This window comes from Fusarium keratoplasticum, chromosome 3 (genome assembly GCF_025433545.1).
Source record: "Fusarium keratoplasticum isolate Fu6.1 chromosome 3, whole genome shotgun sequence".
Lineage (NCBI taxonomy): Eukaryota > Fungi > Ascomycota > Sordariomycetes > Hypocreales > Nectriaceae > Fusarium > Fusarium keratoplasticum.
The window spans coordinates 5,501,524-5,520,219 of record NC_070531.1 but is presented as its reverse complement, the minus strand read 5'-3'; the positions used below and the strand labels follow the sequence as shown (position 1 = coordinate 5,520,219).

The 18,696-nt window shown below is 51.1% G+C and overlaps 8 protein-coding genes across 8 annotated transcripts; 4 read left to right on the top strand and 4 right to left on the bottom strand.

The window, feature by feature from the left end:
* Positions 1-1,230: 1,230 nt before the first annotated feature.
* Positions 1,231-3,972, top strand: NCS57_00502200 (uncharacterized protein; the record flags this gene model as incomplete). The annotated part of the gene is made up of 9 exons (XM_053054965.1): positions 1,231-1,496; positions 1,562-1,622; positions 1,674-2,399; positions 2,459-2,563; positions 2,612-2,674; positions 2,732-2,831; positions 2,883-3,131; positions 3,184-3,710; positions 3,766-3,972. The coding sequence occupies 9 exons, from the start codon at positions 1,231-1,233 to the stop codon at positions 3,970-3,972; spliced, it is 2,304 nt and encodes a 767-aa protein (XP_052917125.1).
* A 136-nt stretch (positions 3,973-4,108) lies between these two features.
* Positions 4,109-5,482, bottom strand: NCS57_00502100 (Fungal-trans domain-containing protein; the record flags this gene model as incomplete). The annotated part of the gene is made up of 4 exons (XM_053054964.1): positions 4,109-4,565; positions 4,613-4,924; positions 4,975-5,369; positions 5,420-5,482. 4 exons carry the CDS (start codon positions 5,480-5,482, stop codon positions 4,109-4,111), a joined length of 1,227 nt encoding a protein of 408 aa, XP_052917124.1.
* Positions 5,483-6,814: 1,332 nt separating this feature from the next.
* NCS57_00502000 (MFS domain-containing protein) lies at positions 6,815-8,426 on the bottom strand (the record flags this gene model as incomplete). The annotated part of the gene is made up of 2 exons (XM_053054963.1): positions 6,815-8,127; positions 8,183-8,426. 2 exons carry the CDS (start codon positions 8,424-8,426, stop codon positions 6,815-6,817), a joined length of 1,557 nt encoding a protein of 518 aa, XP_052917123.1.
* An 870-nt stretch (positions 8,427-9,296) lies between these two features.
* Positions 9,297-11,069, top strand: NCS57_00501900 (Sulfatase domain-containing protein; the record flags this gene model as incomplete). The annotated part of the gene is made up of 3 exons (XM_053054962.1): positions 9,297-10,002; positions 10,067-10,386; positions 10,440-11,069. 3 exons carry the CDS (start codon positions 9,297-9,299, stop codon positions 11,067-11,069), a joined length of 1,656 nt encoding a protein of 551 aa, XP_052917122.1.
* An 848-nt stretch (positions 11,070-11,917) lies between these two features.
* On the top strand, positions 11,918-13,092 carry NCS57_00501800 (Glycosidase; the record flags this gene model as incomplete). The annotated part of the gene is made up of 3 exons (XM_053054961.1): positions 11,918-12,011; positions 12,061-12,334; positions 12,387-13,092. The coding sequence occupies 3 exons, from the start codon at positions 11,918-11,920 to the stop codon at positions 13,090-13,092; spliced, it is 1,074 nt and encodes a 357-aa protein (XP_052917121.1).
* A 40-nt stretch (positions 13,093-13,132) lies between these two features.
* Positions 13,133-14,442, bottom strand: NCS57_00501700 (Mannan endo-1,4-beta-mannosidase; the record flags this gene model as incomplete). The annotated part of the gene is made up of 3 exons (XM_053054960.1): positions 13,133-13,849; positions 13,897-14,223; positions 14,269-14,442. The coding sequence occupies 3 exons, from the start codon at positions 14,440-14,442 to the stop codon at positions 13,133-13,135; spliced, it is 1,218 nt and encodes a 405-aa protein (XP_052917120.1).
* A 644-nt stretch (positions 14,443-15,086) lies between these two features.
* Positions 15,087-16,119, top strand: NCS57_00501600 (uncharacterized protein; the record flags this gene model as incomplete). The annotated part of the gene is made up of 4 exons (XM_053054959.1): positions 15,087-15,172; positions 15,220-15,686; positions 15,736-15,974; positions 16,024-16,119. 4 exons carry the CDS (start codon positions 15,087-15,089, stop codon positions 16,117-16,119), a joined length of 888 nt encoding a protein of 295 aa, XP_052917119.1.
* A 331-nt stretch (positions 16,120-16,450) lies between these two features.
* On the bottom strand, positions 16,451-18,439 carry NCS57_00501500 (TRP-N domain-containing protein; the record flags this gene model as incomplete). Its single annotated transcript, XM_053054958.1, has 1 exon — positions 16,451-18,439. One exon carries the CDS (start codon positions 18,437-18,439, stop codon positions 16,451-16,453), a length of 1,989 nt encoding a protein of 662 aa, XP_052917118.1.
* Between the last annotated feature and the right edge of the window lie 257 nt (positions 18,440-18,696).

Genomic DNA, 18,696 nt, shown 5'->3' with positions numbered 1-18,696 from the left:
AGCTTCTTGAATGAGTCTAGTGGGTCTCTTTGCATTTGGGCTTGTGTTTAAAGTACAATTGTCTGCATAAAACCCGTACAACCAAGGCAGATCAGGCTCTCGTTCCACCGCCCTTGCCACACACCACAACCGGCCTCCGAAAGACAGCACCGGCGCCCGGTGTTTTAGCCATTCCACCTTACCGCCCAAACGAGGATGTGCTCTTTGGCTGAGAGCGTTCTATCAATACGTGTTGTTCATCCTGGCATGTGATCAGTGATTAGCCCGACAGCCTAAGCCCACTCTACCTCACAAGGCACACATACGCTGGTGATTTCTCTTGGCGCCGAGACCTGCCAAATGTTGCTATGGCCCTCACCGATGAGCTGAGAGAGGCAGTGTTTATTAGTCTCGGGCCTGCCTAGGCAGTGCTGTTCCATACCGTGCAAGACCAGACGGGGCCGGACCGGCCCTGGCTGGGGCCGAATTGTTCCAGTAACCAGGCTTTCAGGACGTGCTCCAGCACATCGTACTTAACGGCCGTTGTGTAAAGCATTGCACCGTTTGAGCTGTCAAGCTATGGTATTTGCTATCCTTTGCTTCATGCCTCCTGGAAGAGATTGAACTGACGCTGATATATGTAGCGCGAACCTCCCGAACTCACGAGGCTCTCGAGTTCGGCCTGTATGAATAATGAAATTACAAATCCAAGCCGCAAAAAGTGACTGATCAGTAATTGTTCATTTCAGGCTGGCGCTTGTACTCAGAATGCAAGTGATTGCCTTGCCACGCCATTACAACTCGGGTGACACAAGCTTCCCCCCAGCAAGCCACAACCAAGTTTGCCAGGCTGTGGGAGTAGCCATGTCTTAATCCTCACAACTCGGTTGGATACACATTTTCAGAGTCTTTTACGCGAGCCCTTGGCATAAGCATATCAATATTGCCTGGCAAGGCAGCGGCATATGATGGCATGACGTGGCAGAACCTTGCGCGATAAATGGGCAGGCAATACGCCCGGTTTTGCTCGAGTTCCCAAGACATGGCTTGAAAATTGGAAGTGAATGCAATCAGGCTGTGAAACCAGGCTTGAGGCTGTCCACCTTGGTTGCGTAACACCAGCCTTTCAAGACAAGAGTGATACAGCCCTCAATGGCCACCTTTTGTTTTCTCGTGACATTCTGCATCTGTAACTCGTCAAGCTCTGCATATCGAACTCCAAAAACCACAACCAACAGGAACAAGACAAGTATGAGTGGCGATCGCCCATCCCGATTGCCCCAGGGGCTCATCGTCCGACAGAAGCAGCCTTACAAGCGTCAAGCCGGGTTGGATGAGCCTAGGCACGACGTTAGCGGACACGGTCCCTTGCGGACTTTTGATGTCTTTGCACTCGTCGTCAACAAGATGGTTGGAACAGGCATCTATACTGCGCCCGCTTCCGTCTTTCTGATGACGGGCAACAAGAGTCTGACGCTGGGTCTGTTTGGCATCGGTTTCCTGTACTCCCTAGTCAGGTATGTGCCCTTGCGTGCCCTCAATCCCGCAGAAACCATTTGGATCCTCACCTGACGGCCAAAAGCATGATTATATATCTCGACTTCGCTAAAGTGCTACCATTCAATGGCGGTGAACTCATCTATGTTGGTTGCACACCATCCTGAGTTTGCTTTCCCCGCTAACACCAATTACAGATTGACGAGATGACCTCGCATGTGTCCAAGCCAACGACAGCGCCGATACTTCGTGCCTCAACGACCGGATCCTTCCAGAGGCCAGAGCTAAACGGACGAACGAATACCGAGCTGCGGACCCTCGATTCGCGAGGCACTGAGCTTCCCGTACAATCATCCACGTCCCCAGCGACCGAGCCGAACACCCCCAAAGCGAATACACCTTCAGCAATAAGAAGATTCCTAGGTGATGGACTCTTTGCGTACATCACTTATTCCATTGCCTTCGTCTTCTTCTTCAACTCTGGGACCAACAGCATGCAAATTGGACGCTTCCTTCTTCTCTGTATCCAAGACGACAAAGATACAACCTCGAGCAGTACAGAGCAAGAGAACATAGCCCAGCAGGAAGTCTCGAATGACATCAACCAGGACCTCATGCGGTTCATTGGCATCGTCGCTCTCTCCATCATCTGTCTTCTGCAATACTTCAGCCCAGGGTTTGGCCGCGGCATGAACAAGACGCTTGCAGTTATAAAGCTTGCGTTTATGGTGGCCCTGTTCATCGTTGGTATCGCCGCCACGGGCCGCAAAATCGAGGACAGATCCGGCGACTGGTATGTCTGGCATCCCACCAAAGACGAACAAGAGAATGATTCAGACATTGGCGAGCGGAGTGACTTGACATTTGCAAAGGCCTTGTTGTTGGTTCTCTTCAGCTTCCAAGGTTGGGAAAATGCGACATTTGTTAGTCCCTTGCTGCTCCCTCCGCGCGATGTTTTATCACTGACATGCTCTACCTCTAGGTCGCCGGTGAGATTCCTGCCACTAGACACCATGTCTTGCGCCAGGGCTTTATTGCCGCCGTTTGCACTGTTGGCTGCTTATATCTCCTCATTGTGGCTGTCTTTGTAAGCGCTGTCGTTGAGCTTGAGCTAGGCGTGCGCTGATATAGGAAGCTTCACTCTATTACGTGGAACGACCTCACAAAAGGGAGTACAAATATTAATTACCCTCCCATGGTATGTCAAGTCGTACACAACCTTTCATGAAGATCCAAAGCTAACGTGCGCTTCTAGCTCACTGGCGACAGCGTGGGCGCTAGACGGACCTGGGCCATAATAGCTGCTATTTCGTCCTTCGGAAGCCTCAATGCTATCATTTACACGTTTTCGAGAGGTAATTCAAGATCTCAGTATTGGTCATCGATGATGCTGACATGGTTGCCAGTTAAACAGGCCATCGGCCAAGCCGAGATCCTTCCGTGGTCTCGATACTTTAAGCAGGATGATATGCTTCAACGAAGCCGTTCCGGGCCTGAAGAGGACGCGTTTCTTAATAAATCACCACAGGGCGGACTAATTGTCCATTGGATAATGAGCGTCGTCGTCATCTTGGCGACAGCTGGCCCTCATCGCGTAATGGAGGCAGTTTTTATCCCAGGCTATATCCAGACATACATTCAGTGTTTCTTTCTAGGTTTGTTGCATTTTTCTTAGTCTTGACCAAGTTGATAACTGATGTCTACTAGGTGTCCTCGGTCTGGGTTTCTTCAACCTCAAGTCTCGCGAGGAAGCGCTCTGGCCAAATGGCGCTCCTACTCGGCGTAAGAGGAGGGGCTTCGTCGCCCAAGCCTTGCTAGTCCCAACTATTCTCTTGTATGCCGCTGTCAACATGGCCATCCTCATCATCAACGCCATCCCTCCGTACTTGGCGGGTGATGGCGAAGACAGTGACTTCGCCGGTTACATATTTCCTGCGTTGCTAGGTGGGTTGCTATTTGTCAGCTCGGCCTACTATTTACTCTTCTTTGGGGCTGCTCCTCGAAGTTACGAGCTGGTACAGAACGACGTGGATTCCTCAAACCCCAACCCGCCCGAGCCCGTAAGACAGGATGGCATTATAAATTCCCAAAGCCGATGGAATCTCATGAGATGGGCCAATGTTCAGTGTGAGATTAGAAAAGACTATACTTACGACAGGGAGCTTGAGCGGGTCTACCGGTTTGGGAGGCGATGGAGGATTATCTATTCTGTCCCTGGCGACCCTGTCTACCAGGTAAGCGCATCACTGGATACAAGCGTGAAAACCTAATGACTAACCGCCCATGTAGTCTCCAGCTGGTGAAGATGGTCCACCCACTACCCCAAAGACCGTGACGTTCCCCATGTTTTTGTATTGGCTTTTTGGTGGTACCCGCCTCAACCCGAAATGGAATCCCTACAACATCACAAGCAAGAGGTGGAAAGGAGTCAAGAAGAGATTCCACGATATGACCGGGAAGTTGAAGCCGAGGTCATCCGATGGCTCGGAGAGGTGAGAGAGTCGGGGGTGATGACGGAGACATAGAGTGACCACGAGCAGACCTAGTTAGACTCACTGTACGAGGACAACATAGGAGTATAATAAATTACAATATAAGATATTGCAGAAAAAGTTGTATATAACGTATATATTTATAAACACGTTCTAGAAAACATCATGTCCAGGGTTGAAGTCATATGTCTCACATCCGCCGCGTCTTGACTCCAAAACCTTAATGTCTGAATAGCAACCCGTATGGCAGACCCCCATCTTAGTGGAAGCTTGATCCTGCGCTCAGGCTGTCTCGCAGCCGCCAATACGAGACAAGCATAACCAAAGATGCGACGGGTAATGAACCAGGAGCCACCGTGCCGCAAGGTGTGTTGATACTCGTGGATTTTCTGTACGCATCCATGAACTGCCTTCTCTGCAAGCTCGACGCATTCTGGAAGTGCTATCTGATCAGAAGGTAAGTGGAGGACGTGGTAGAGAATAGGACGTAGGAGGAGTTCGTTCCATTCGAGAAAGCGGCTGCGGAGACCAAATGCGAACTCGTTGTCGGGGACTTGCTCATCGTCGAATTGCACGATAGCAGGCAGATGAAAACGCCTGTCTTTAGTTAGCATACCATATAACCCTTGCCTCTAGTTGCTTACCATATTGATCTCTGTTTCTCCAACTCATGGTACTGGCGGACGAGCTGGGAAGGGTTGCTTAACCAAGCCTCCTCTCCGCCTTCAGCGAGATGCTGAAGCGTATCATCAATGGTTCGCCTCAGGGAGATCTCGGCCAAGTAATAACACCACCCTCTCTCTTCAAATTGCGAGTCGTAGTTAGTTGGAGACAAGCCCTTTGTCTCGGCATCGGCAGCCAAGGTAGCAAACGTGAGTGGTGGCTCTGGAAGGGGATCAGGATATGACAAGTCTCCCAAGCCGCTGGGCGGGAGGTCTATCTCGAGTAGAAATTCTCTGGCATTAACGTTAGGGTCTGTTCATCTATGATGCCTTTCGTGACGAACCTCTCAGCTCTGAAACAAGACCAAAAAACTCTTTGCTCGATATGGAGATCGTTGGGTCCAGAGGATGCACAGGTTGCCCATGGCCTGGTGCCAGTTTTGAGAAGCCGAACCTGGAGCCTAGCGGCAGCCTGTTGAAGATAGGACCATGCTTGTAGGTGCCGAAAATACGTCTTTTCGTAGATGAATGCCAGAAAGAGACACTGGATGTCTAACAAGCTATCGCCCAAAAGACCGAGTCTCTTTTTGGCTGCGAGAAAGTACGCTTCTGCGTTTGTCTTGTTCTCAAAGAATGGGACTGTATCTCGCGCATCTCCAGCTCTCGGTAGTGTATCCGATTGGGTTTCTGGTGGCTTCTTCCATGGTTGAGTGGTGACGCCCAGAGCAGATGATAACAGCTATGCCGGTTGAGCACATGTCAAAGGAACACACGATATGGCTGACTTACTACCAGACAAGAAGCCGAATCCCATCGCAGACCGTCCTCGTCGGCGATCTTTGCGAACCTCATGAGCTGCTGACCATCCAAGATTGGATTCCGAGGATGGAACAGAGTAAGGAACCTTTGACACAACCGCGTGAGCCCCCCGTCTTGAAGCAAGCCTGTTATCTCAACATTGTGCCTGTTGCCTCCGTCTCCTCCAAAGGAACCGTCGCTCTGTTCAGGTACAAGGAGAAACGAGTCAAGCTGGGCATCCTTTTCCGGCACTATGTCGCGCAAAACTGGCCACTTGAGTATTGATTCGCATCGAAAGGCCATGAATAAAGACGTATTGAGCCTTAGACGTCTTGCACAGTCCCCTGATACTTGAGAATTGGATGCCTCGATCGGAGGAGATTGAATAGCCCCTTGTGATATACCCTGATAATTGGATGTCGTCTGTGGTGAGGCTGTCGAACATGTACCAGATGCGGCTGACGGCGCTGCCTGCAACCGCCCAATCATGTCTTTGATCTCGTCAAGTCTTGCAAGGATCTTTTGATCGGAGCCCTCACTCTCGGCATCCTGGCTGACCGGAGAAGGAGGCTGAGGCGAATCATTCTCTCCATAAACGCATCGCGCGTGTTGGCGAAGACAGTAGCCACAACTGGGCCTAGCATTGTCACACTTGACCTTGCGAAGGCGGCAGAATTGACAAGCTACCGGCACTCGTTTTCTATGCGTGTAATCGGTCGTTGTCCGGGACCGCTTCTGAGCCCGTGGCCCGTCTTGGGAACCGGTCGGGGTGGAGCCAGCGTCATCAAGGATCAGGGCCAAGTCCGACGGGATGCGGATTGCCTGGCGATCGCGATTGGGCTGAGCTGGGGCATTTGACGATAACGAAGAGTCTGGGGCCATTTATGAGTTGTCTTAGAGGCGCTATGTATTTTGTTAGAAGTGGATGAATGGCGGAGACAAGAGGGAAAAACAGGACAGCCAATGGATGAATAATGTTAGCCGTTGACAAAGAGGGGTCAACTTGCATCGCAACAGGCTAGTAAAGTACTCTCGGAACTGAGGCTCGGCACCTTAGTGACGAAATTGCTTGACAGAACATGACCTGGATGATAGCGTTTGTCTTGCTGGGTATGCAGGCCCAAGATACACACTTTTCAACGAAAAAATGGGCCGATAGAACTAGCTTGTATTTAATCGATTACGACATAACCCCCTGAATCACGACATATGTAACTAGATGCCCGTTAGCTGTGCGTGCAGGCACAGAGTACTTGTAAGCAACAAATGGGTCAATTGAACGAGCTTGTATGCAGTCGGCGATGACATAACCCCCCAAATAACGACATGACTATGTTTAAAGACCAGGATTTGTCCCATGAGCTGAACTCGGGTACGGAGGCCATGCTAAACCGCCTCCTCTGCAACCTTGAACTCCTTGTGGTCAACCGTAGCCTCCCCAACTTTAGACTGCTCCAGCAGATTAACATGAGTTTTTTTCAACTTCCGAATAGGCACCTTGTTGTTGAATAGTGTGTCAATCTCCTCCAAACTCTTGCCATGACACTCGGGCATACAAAAAAATGCAAAGCCCACCGAGACAGCTGCCAGGCTCCCAAAGATGAACCCAACGCGAGGTCCAAGAGCAGCGTAAGGCGGGTTCAGAAGATAAGGAAGGCCAAATGTCATGGCGGCCTGCGTGGAGATGGCAAGGAGCGAGCCAGTCGCGTATGTGAGATCCCGGACTTCGGCAGAGGGCAGCTCGGCGGTAATAGTGTGCGACAACTGGCCCCATGAGGCACAGTATCCAGCACCGAATATCATCATCGTGGCAATGATGCCGCCCTTGACAGTGACACTGGGGTTCGAGATCATTCCCAGGCCTCCCATGATCAGAAGCGCCGAGGCCTGGATAGATGAGCCGCCTAGCAAGAGAGGGCGTCGACCGATCATGTCAACCAAGAACAGCGTCATGATGGAAACGACGAGAGCCACAATCGAGTTGACAACCGAGAGGACAAAGGGGTTGACGGTGCCGATGGACCTGAAGAAGAGAGTCCCGTACATGCCCGCAAAGGCATTGCCTGTGCCGTGGAGGAAGAAGTTTGTGGCGAGGACGATTCCCGTACGCTTGATATGCTTGCGGCTCCAGATTTGCAGCCAGCGCTTGGCAAAACTTGCTTCGGTTGGCTTGTAATGCTGAGACCCGCAAGCAGCTTGGATCGAAGCCAGCTCTTCCTGGATCTGCTCCTCGGAAAACTTGCCTCCGCGAAAGAGCCTCAACGCATCCAGTGCCTCTTCATGTCTCTCGCGCAGGACAAGCCAGCGTGGGGACTCCGGCATCCAAAAGGTGCATGCCAAAACAATTGCAGGGATGCAATAGAAGAGACCAATGGGCAGAAGATAACTGGTCTTGCTTGGAATCTCGCTTGTTCCGTAGCAGACGAGTGACATTACGAGCATACCGGTGAGCAAGGCGGTATTATACGAGGCAACCATGGCTCCTCGGGCTTGTAGTGGTGTGATCTCGGCTTGATACAGTGGGATGACAGCAAGCTCCATGCCGATGTATAGGTAGTTCAGAGCTCTTCCTGCGAGCATCTGGTCACTGGTGCGGGCCGTGAGGAGAACTGTGGTACAGATTATGGTCCAGATGCACATGACTCTAACAGTAAAGCGTCGACCGAAGCGGTCGGTGAGTCGATTTCCAATAATCACACCTAAACTCATGCCTTAGAAGATGGCCACATCTTGCAAGTAATAGTTGTGACTTACCGCAAGCAAAACCGACAATGGAGAAGCCGTTGAAGAAGGAGAGCCATTGCGGCTCAAGAACAACGGAACCATCCGGCTGTGTCTTGCCGAACTGATGGGTAAAGTGCTCCATGGCTTGAATATTGGTGAATGCACTTCCCTCGAAGCTAAAGTTGAACTGAGATAGAGCGAGGATCGCGGCTGTAAAGAAGAGTCTTCCATTGAACAATCCTTTGAAAGGCAGGGCCAATTTTGGAGTACCCATGATACCGGAGTGGCCCAGGGGGTGGTTGGTGTTGAAACTGATGTGTAATGAGAGCAACAGTTGTTCCCTGAAATGTCAACCAGAGTCGAATGATGCTGGATCTTAACAATTGCAACTTGAGGTGGTTCAAGTCATGATATTTAAACTCGGACAAAACTCGAACTTGACATGGCTAGACAGATCTAACCTCTTTTCGGTAGGGGCTTTGGGGATAGGTTGTGGGGTTGGGGACGGCATGTTCTCCAAGTGCACCCACGATGAAGCAAAAACATAGACGGGTGACATGGAATAGAGTGATGTTCAGGGTATCACTAGCTTGCTCGTCATCTGAAGGCATCTTGCCTCATCGCGACCTTGAAAGCTGGGGGTGCCACGAGACCTCACTCCCCTCGAGTGCAGATCGTTGCATTTCCCCGCAGTGAGATGATTGGCTGCTTTCTTTCGCATTCAGTCTGTCGTCTTAACTCCGTTCTTCCGCTCCGTCCTCCCGCTCCGTCTATCTGTCGGTGTCCGTCGCCTCAGCACTCCTCCCTATGAGAGTCGGCCAGTCAGGAACTAGCATTCACCACGCGTTATTTCGAATCCTAGCTATTTTACTCTATTTCCCCAGACCACGTTGTTGACCTAACCGAGAATGCATCATCCCTCAGCTTCGGTTGCAAGTTGTCACCTGAGTCCCAGACTTTCTTTTCAGCTGGCTCCAAAAGCGGCATCTCTAACCATCCGTCGAAACGGGGAACAATAACCTTCCTCGTCTTCATTTCTCCCGAGAAGCTCTCCCTCGATGTCTTTAACTCTTCTTCCCAGACCCGAGGGCCGACCTGACATGATCCAACTTGTTCACACCATCAACCCTCTCTCAACAAAACCATGTCCCAAAAACGCCCCAACTTCCTCATCATCATCGCCGATGACCTAGGATTCAGCGACACAAGTCCATATGGCTCCGAGATCAACACACCGGCTCTTGACGCCCTCGCCCGAGAGGGCCTCCGTATGACAAACTTCCACACAGCCTCGGCCTGCTCCCCAACCCGCTCCATGCTCTTCTCCGGCACGGACAACCATATTGCCGGACTCGGATGCATGTGGGAGCATATGCAGATGCGCAAGGACTACTTCAAAGGTCAACCAGGCTACGAGGGTTATCTAAACCATCGTGTTGCAGCCCTGCCCGAGATCTTGTCTGACGGCGGATACTTTACCGTTCTGTCGGGCAAGTGGCATCTTGGGTTGACCAAGGAGTTTGCTCCTTGTTCTCGTGGCTTCAAGAAGAACTTTACCTTCCTGCCGGGCTCAGGCAATCACCATGCCTACGAACCACAGCTGGATGATGCTGATAGCTGGTTCTGTGCCTTGTGTACTGATGGGCATTGGATGGAGGGTGACAAGTTCCTCAATCGCAGAACAGACTTGCCTGAGAATTTCTTCTCCACTATCAGTTTTACCGATAAGCTGTTGAACTTTTTCACAGCTCGGTCAGAAGAAGAAAAGAACCAGCCCTTCTTTGCCTGTTTACCCTTTACAGCCCCTCATTGGCCGCTTCAAGCCTCTAAAGAGAGGATCGCAAAGTATGGTACGTGAACCTCTACCCATCCCTAGCTCCTCTGTAGCGGTATACTGAAAGTTTTGTGCGGTAGCTGGCATGTACGATGACGGCCCCGATGCGCTCACCCAGAGACGTCTTGCGCGACTAAAAGAACTCGGCCTCGCCCACAAGGACGCCAAGGTACCTCCTCCTGTCGCAAGCGCCATGACTCCAGAGTGGAATGACCTCTCGCCCGACGACAAGAAACGATCGGCTAAGACGATGGAGATTTACGCTGCCATGGTTGAACAGATCGACGAAAATATTGGACGAGTTGTGGAGTACTTGAAGCAGAGCGGAGAGTTGGATAACACTTTTATCCTCTTCATGTCAGATAACGGCGCCGAGGGCGCAGCCATGGAGGCTCTGCCGGTAAGTTCTGATACCTCATCAGCTTATTTGCCAGTTTAATAGTTGTGTTGCAGATTATGGGCGGCCCGAGCACGATGGCAAATATCATCGAAAAGTACTACGACAACAGCACAGAAAATCTCGGTAACGAAGATTCGTTCATCTGGTACGGCCCACGCTGGGCAAATGCTGGCACTGCTCCAAGCAGGGGCGTCAAAGGTACGACGTTCGAAGGTGGAACCAGATGCCCCTGCATTGTTCGCTATCCTCCCCTACAGCCACAAGCAGGCAGCATTAGCAACTCGTTTGTTACTGTCATGGACACGTTACCCACGATCCTCGAGCTAGCGGGACTTGAACATCCCGGAAAGACATACCGCGGCCGCGAAGTTGCACTTCCTCGTGGCAAGACTTGGGTACCACACCTCGCTTCAAAGAAAGCAGATGATGTATCTATACACGGAGAGGACACACACATTCACGGCTGGGAACTCTTTGGCCACAGAGCCATTCGTCAAGGCAATTGGAAGGCCGTGTGGGATCCGAAGTTGGAGAACGAGAGATGGCAGTTGTTCAATTTGGCAGAAGACCCAAGTGAGCAGCGTGACGTGGCCGATGCAAACTCGGAGGTTTTGGACAAGTTGGTATTGTTCTGGGATCAGTATGTGGCTGAGACGGGCATGATTCCATCACCAGCCTTTTAAAGAAGGTAGACGGGTGGTATCGAACAAGGCTGCTTGTGACGGACCCGAACTGCATAGCCATCTCATCCGCCCTCCAGACTGAGAATAGAATTATACGTCGCATCAGGTTTGAAAACTCAAATGCTGGCTTGAGGTCCGTAAAGTTTTATAGTTGCATCAAGATTACAGGAGCCTGTAACAGCCTGGATCTCAAGTCCGGCGCAAGCACTCTGTTGGCACTAAATCTTCTTACGACACAAGAGGCCGCCAAGAACAGCCTCCGCTTCAATCTACTGTTGGCTATAAGTAGAACAGCATTAGCAAGCAGATCGTTTATAACTTCCGCTTAGTCATGCCTCTATCACGACAATGGGGCAGGATACGACCAAGCGAATGGTTTGAGATGTTGTCCAATTTAAGTGATGCACTTACAAAGATATTTACACTCACCTCTATTTCAGTCCCTGAGTAAGCATCTATTCTTCCCTTCCATCTAAAAACAAGACGAACCGCGTACTCTTTATACGAGCACCCATGCTATCAGCCTCTTGATTTTCAGGGGAAATGGTTCCACCCAACACGCGTCAACTCCACTATCTTCTCCAGTTGAATGACGCAACCATCCACGTACTCTCGCCGATTTGCCGATATCAGGTCCATTTTACTCAGATCGACGCGAGGGAGGATGAAAAAGTTTACTTTCAGCTTGGATCCGTTTTGTCTCCCACTTTCCGGTCACTTTTCTCTCTTTAATCTCGTCGTGGAAGTGGTTTCCCTGCTAATACACTCTTTTGTTAATTTCTTAAAACACTCTTTAGCACCATTATTACTATCTATACTTCTTTCAGTTACTTTTCCGTTCACTAACCATGCATTTGGGGCGATCTGCAGTTGCCCTCGCAGCGGGCCTCATCGCCTCGGCTACTGCTCAGACTTACAGCGATTGCAATCCCATGGAGAAGAGTATTTTCACGGGTCAACCCCGAAAAACACTTTAACTAATTGTTTCCAGGCTCGTGTTCCGCGGACGAAGCCCTCTCTTCCTCAACCTACTCTGTCGACTTCACCAAGGGCGCCGACGATGACAGCTGGGAATCCATTGGCTCCGGAGACGTCGAATACACCTCGAAAGGTGCCGAGTTTACCATCAACAAAAAGGGCGATGCTCCTACTATCCAGACCAACTGGTACATATTCTTCGGTCGTCTTGAGGTCCATTTGAAGGCGGCTTCTGGCACCGGAATTGTTTCATCTGCTGTTCTCCTCTCAGATGTTCTTGATGAAGTGTAAGTAGCCCTCGGAAATACCTATCTGCTTGTATTAACTGGACAACCAAAGCGACTGGGAATGGCTTGGTGGTAGCTCCGAGGAAGTCCAAACCAACTACTACGGCAAAGGCAACAGCACCTCCGACACACGCAGCGAAACATTCGCAGCCGCCGGCTCCCAAACCGCTTCTCACAACTACACTATCTACTGGACGAAAGAAACCTGCGTCTGGTATATCGACGGCACCGCAGTCCGAACCCTCAACTACGCCGACGCCCTCGGAGGCGAAAACTACCCCCAGACACCCATGCGCATCAAGCTCGGCATCTGGGCTGGAGGCGATTCCGATAATGCTGAGGGAACTATTACTTGGGCTGGTGGAGAGACGGACTATAGTGATGCGCCTTTCACTATGATTGTTGAGAGCGTCAAGATTGAGAACTTTAACCCGGCTGGGAGTTACACTTATGGAGATCAGACGGGAGATTACGGCAGTATTGAGTTGGATGAGACGGACAAGTCTGCGACCAAGTCCAAGACTTCGACCAAGGCGACGACTTCAACTGACGCATCGACTGGCACATCAACTGAGACGACTTCTTCAACTGAGACTGCTGGTTTCCAAAACAAACAGCAAGTCGACTCAACAGCTTCTTCCGATGTCTCCTCAGCCACCACCCCAACAGCAAGTGTCACCACGGTAGAAGGATTCGCCGCAATCAACCGACCAGATGTTTGGATTCTTCTAGGAGCGCTGGCAGCTGTATATATCTAGCCCACACAAACACCTCCAAGGGAGATGTCCCCACGAGGCCTCACCTCTTGTTAAGCTTATTCATCTCCTTGGCATGCTTATACACCAACTGCTTCGCTTCCTTGTCTTCAAGATAAATCGTGAATCCATCGTTATGGTTCTTCCCGTATGAAAAGCCACCATAGCCAAATTGCCAGTACATATCCGGCATCTTCGTTTCCACTTGGATCTTTTGCCACTTTCCGATAACTTCTAATCTCGTCTCTGGTCGTGTAGTATCGAGATACTCCTTGCGGGCCTCGGGTGTCAACCAGCCGTATTCTTCGTGGACGACGGGCTTGCCAACTTTGGCGCCGGATTTGGCGTGGTCGATGATCCATTGGTTAGACCAGCTGACAGTCTTTGACCACCAGTCAGGATAAGTGTGGAACACGCCAAAGTCGATATTGGGAAGAGCAATTTCGTGATCAAAGTCACCGCCGTCACTACCGTTATAAGCCCAATCATCTGACTCGCGGTTAAAGCCACCTTCACCACCCCAAGTGACGAGATGATCTGGGTCGAGACTCTTGACGTAGGCGCTCATCTCCTCGACCCAGTCGGAAAGAAGCTTGGGTGTGCAGTTGTCGCTCCGTGGAAGGTTGCGGACTCCATCAGCGCCGCAGCGAGGTTCGTTGGCCAATTCCCAGGCCATGATTGCAGGCGAGTTCTTGTATCGGTTCACCATGGCCTTGACGTAGCGCTTGTAAGCGTTCTTGATCTTGGGCACTCGGTAGAACTATAACCTCATTAGCATGGCTTCAATGTTAAAACAGCTGTACTCACATCATCATGATACTTTCCCCCAAGGTTGACAGTATAAACATCCATACCACCATAATCAGCCCAATTATTCGTCAAAGCCACAATAAGCTTGATCCCAGCCTTGGACGCAGCATTGACCACCCTGTCAAACCGCTCGACATTGATCTTGGACTTGCCATTCTCCCAAGTCTGAAAGTAGACGCTTGTGTCACCTGCGCCTTCTCCTCCGTACTTGGGAAGACCGTTTGGATCAGTCGTGGCATTTCTGTCGTTGAAGCCCCAGGTACGCATGACGTTCAGGCCTGCCTTTTTGGCAGCTGTAAGGCCGCGCAACGCATCCTTTTCGTCCTATGGCTTGTTAGAAAGATGCATCAATTGGAGTAGTCAACTTACATCCTGGAAGGGGAGGTAGTAAGCGTTGCTCCCAGCAAAGTAAAAGTCCTTGCCATTCAGCTGAAACCTGTCACCCTTGACAGTAACAAAGTCCTTTTTAGGACCCTTCGGACGGGCCTCAGCGCCCAAAAGGCCCGCTGAAAGGGTAAGAAACAAGGCGATATTCAGTTTCATTTCTGCGACTGTACAGATCCAGCGACCTGTTCCTGCAGCAAACGCTTCCCTGAGGCATTTATACCCCATCTTGTCAATAGCAAGGATTGGAGTCTCGTCCGTTGTTCCGTTTAGACCTTGCCTAGCTCGGGGTGTTTTTCCTTGATCGACATGGAGAAGCACGTTCCGCTACTAATTGGGAATTGCCGGTCTCTGCTTAATTAGAGTTGCATCGGGTGTTCGGGCCGCCAGGGAAGGGGTATCGTGACCGGATATATCAGCCGACAATGCTTAAAAGACGGAACTTGTTCATCCATGGCTTCATTGGGTCGATCCGTCATGATATTTCGTCAGTTGAATAACGGCGGAAAAACTAGATTGAGCAGCTGTCGGTCTTGGAATCTGTTTTTGACCTTTACCCCATCTCTTGGCGCAGCATCATCAAGTTTACGTTTATCCGGACTCCTGGACATATCCCCGCCCAGTACGTTTTGGTCATGGCTCGAGATAACATTGGTGGATAGATTTGCATCGTTGCAATGGCCTTGTCTGAGTGTCTCGGCAGTTTTAAATAAAGGCCTGTAGCTGTTATATATCTCGTCGGCCGGGCTCATAGTGGAACTGATCAACCAGGTTCATTCTATCGGTTCATTCAATCCCACAACATGGCTACCAAAGTGTTCCTCGCCGCTTCGGCTCTTATTCTTGCCAGCCCTGCCCTGGCTGCCTCGTCCAAATACCTGATCACCTTGTCCGTCTCCAAGAGCCATGTTTCTCCAATAGACTGACTGTTTCCAGCGGTGATTCATATTCCCAAACAGGCTTTGACATCAGCGGCGAAAAGCCATCATCCTCAAACCCCCTAGGAAACCCACCCTTCCCAGGATGGACAGCGTCAGGCGGTGTCAACTGGGTCGGTAGCATGGCAGCTGAAGTAAACAGCTCGCTCGTCTTGGCATACAACTTTGCATATGGGGGAGCAACTGTTGATGCCGACATTGTCACGCCTTATCTGCCGACGGTCCACAGCATGGAGGATCAGGTAGATCTATTCGTCAACAACTTGGCTAAGCGACCAGACTATGCACCTTGGAAAGCCTCGAATACTCTCGCAGGTGTCTGGATGGGAGTTAATGACGTAGGAAACAGCCATTGGGCGCCAAACGTAACTGACATTATGGAAGCTTCAGTGGCGAGGTACTTTGAGCTGCTTCAGGTGCTCTATGACTCTGGACTACGCAGATTCGTGTTGTTGAGTGTCCCACGTAAGTAATCAACTCAAAGTACTAGCTGCTCATCTAACACCCTGATAAGCAACCAACTTGACGCCGACCATGCTTAACCAAGGGGAGGAAAACACCTCTCGTCTCATATCTGCCATCGCGCTCTTTAACGGGCACATAACTTCCAAGCTCCGCGCGTTCAAGAAGACCAACCGTCAAGCAAAAATCACACTTGTCGACACATCACGCGCATTCAACAAGGCAGTCAAGAACCCTACGGCCTATGGTGCGCCTGATGCACTCTGCATTAACCCAGACGGAGTGTCTTGTGTAAGTCACAGCAATCACATTAAGCGAGAGAATGCTGACGATGAACTAGCTGTGGATGGATGGTTACCATCCCGGTGTCGCCATTGAGAGGCTTGTGGCCAAGGACGTGGTCAACGATCTCAAAGCGGATGGGTTCAAGTGGTAATGGTGAGGCACGCCAAGGTACTTGGCAATGAGTGCCAGTTGACGAGGCAACAAACCACACTCCGTTGACATTGACGAGGGAACAAGACATATCTTGAGAGGTTGGTAGATACCTCTGGAACATATTCATTACTGCATACTAGTCCGTTCCATTCACTCCGTTTCCTCTATGTGGAATACAAAATGTCATGTAGATGGTCGTGCCGTATTCCGGTCCGTATTCTAGATCGACGGTCGGTCAGTGGTGCCACAGCGTAGCTCCGCTTCGGGCCACATACTTTATAGCGTAGTTGGTGAAAAGAGGTCAGACTCTGCTGACAATGATGCTTCTCTCAAACCTGCTTGAGAGGCTTCGACGGGCTCTCCGATCGCACGGAGGAAGTCGAAGGTATGTCATCAGCGGGGAATCGAGGAGGTGTCAAGTCCTCTGACGAACGCATGGGCACCCTATCAAGGCGAGCTGTGGCAGCGAGGGCATCCAACTCAGTGAGAGTGTCAACCTGAGTCTGAGACTTCATGAACGATGCTCGGTCATCAGCCATAAAGGGGAATCGGGAGTCTGGGTTCTTCTGCCAGAAGACCATGGCACTCGAGATGATGGTCATGAGCAGCAAGATCAACGAGAAGGCGGCATTGAACAAGACCAGAATAACACCAGTGACAGAGGGGCCCATAGCCGGCATTCCAAAAACGTTGGTGAGAAGAACAAGGCAGATGGCGTTGAGGAAGTTGAGGACGTAGATGGCGATGTTCAGCGAGTTGGTGCTCTTGTCCATGTAGGGCAGCATAACAGTGCTCGTGATCATAGGAGCCGCCTCAATGACGACGAGGGCGATGGCCTGCAGATCGCCATTGTGCTGGCCGAGGGCAATGAAGAAGCCCTTGACCAAGATGTAGGCGATGAGAGGGACGATAAAGTAGTAGCCCGAGGCACGGAACTGGATGTAGAGGAATCCCCACTTGTTCAAGACACTCGAGTCGGCAAAAAGGCTGTAGGTCGGGTTCTTGAACGCAGCGAGACGGATGATAGTGAAGGCAGCGGTGACGAGGATGAGGAGCATGCCGAGGAAGTAGAACACGGCAAGGAGAACAAGGGCAGGAGAGTCGGCCTGAGTAAACTCCCAGACAGAAAGGATGGTAATTCCAGGAAAGCCCATGTAAATGAGACGGAGAAGGATGCCCTTGAGGATGGTTCGCCATTCGGTTCGGAACTCGAGGAAGCGATCACGCTTGACCCAGGCCTGCTTGACACACAAGTCAAGCGCAAACTTGCAGAGGACGACAATGATGGTCGCAAAGACAAGAGTCAAAATGAAGAAGACGAGGCTGGTCAGGAAGAGATTGGTCGTCTCAATCTTGGAGCGGAAAGCAACGCGCTGCATGCCATACACAATGTAGGATCCGCTAGCGAGTTCAATGTTGCCCCTCTTGACAAGGCCATCGATACCACGAGCTGCGTGATGCATGACGCTTCGGGGCACGACGGCGTCAAGAGAACGCTTTGCAACCTGGACAGAGGCTGACCCGAGGAAGTGAAAGATACTGGCGGGGGCACCTCCAGTGGCTCGCTGATACCACGTAAAGATGTCTTGCATCCAGCTCATCTTGATGATACCCATGGTCCACTGGAAGTTCTGCGTCCAGGCCTCCACGATCGGGGGCATATGGATACCGGTCAAGCCGACGATGGCCTGCGCCTGGAAATAGCTAAACAGAGAGAGTGTGTTGGCAGCCAAATGCGCGGCCGCATTGCCATAGCCGAGGAGGGAGGTGACGGCAGACGAAACAAGACCAAGTCCAATGATGATGGCAGTAACCCACTTCACCGAGATCTGTTCAACCGTCTTGCCCGTACCGAAGTCAGCCTCTACACAAGCAACACTCTCGCCAGTATCAGTCAAGTTGATAAAGGCGCGAATGGTAGCGTCCAGATCAGGAATGCCGTAGGCAATTCCCGGGATACGGTCCAGGGTATCGCCAAGATCAAAATTGAACTTCGAGTCGATGTTTCCGGGCGTCATAGGGCACATCTGGGACAGCTTGAGTTCGCCGTTGCAAGGGTCGAACTTGTCGTGGAAGAATCGGTAACCGTAAACATCGAGAGAAACGTCAAAGATGACGTATCCTTCTACCGAGGCCGAGGCGGAGAGGTCGACGGTGGCCATAGAGTTGTTGGGTGTAATAGTGACTTTGAAGAGACTCGCGGTAAAGAGTGATTGGCGCTGACAGCTGTTCAACGAATTGGAGGACAGGATCCTCTCGGCCGTCACAGAGGTGACAGCCGAGAGGAGCAAGGCCAGCAACGTCATGAACGGTCTCATCTTGGCGGTCGTTGGTCTCGAAGGAAGGGAGTTGCTCGATAGTCGGTTGCAAGCGAATGTCGGGAGCAGGATCGTGATCGGCGTCGACGTTGTTTGCTCGAGTTGGTGATGCTCGCTCTAAGCGCGCGCTTCAGCAACGGGGCTCATCAGCTCGAATCGATGATCGGATACGGCGGAACGAGCGTGGGCGTGTCGGACCTTGTGCCTATCGATGAAGCGCAAGGCGAAAACGACAAGAAGAGTCTTGGGCCATCCAA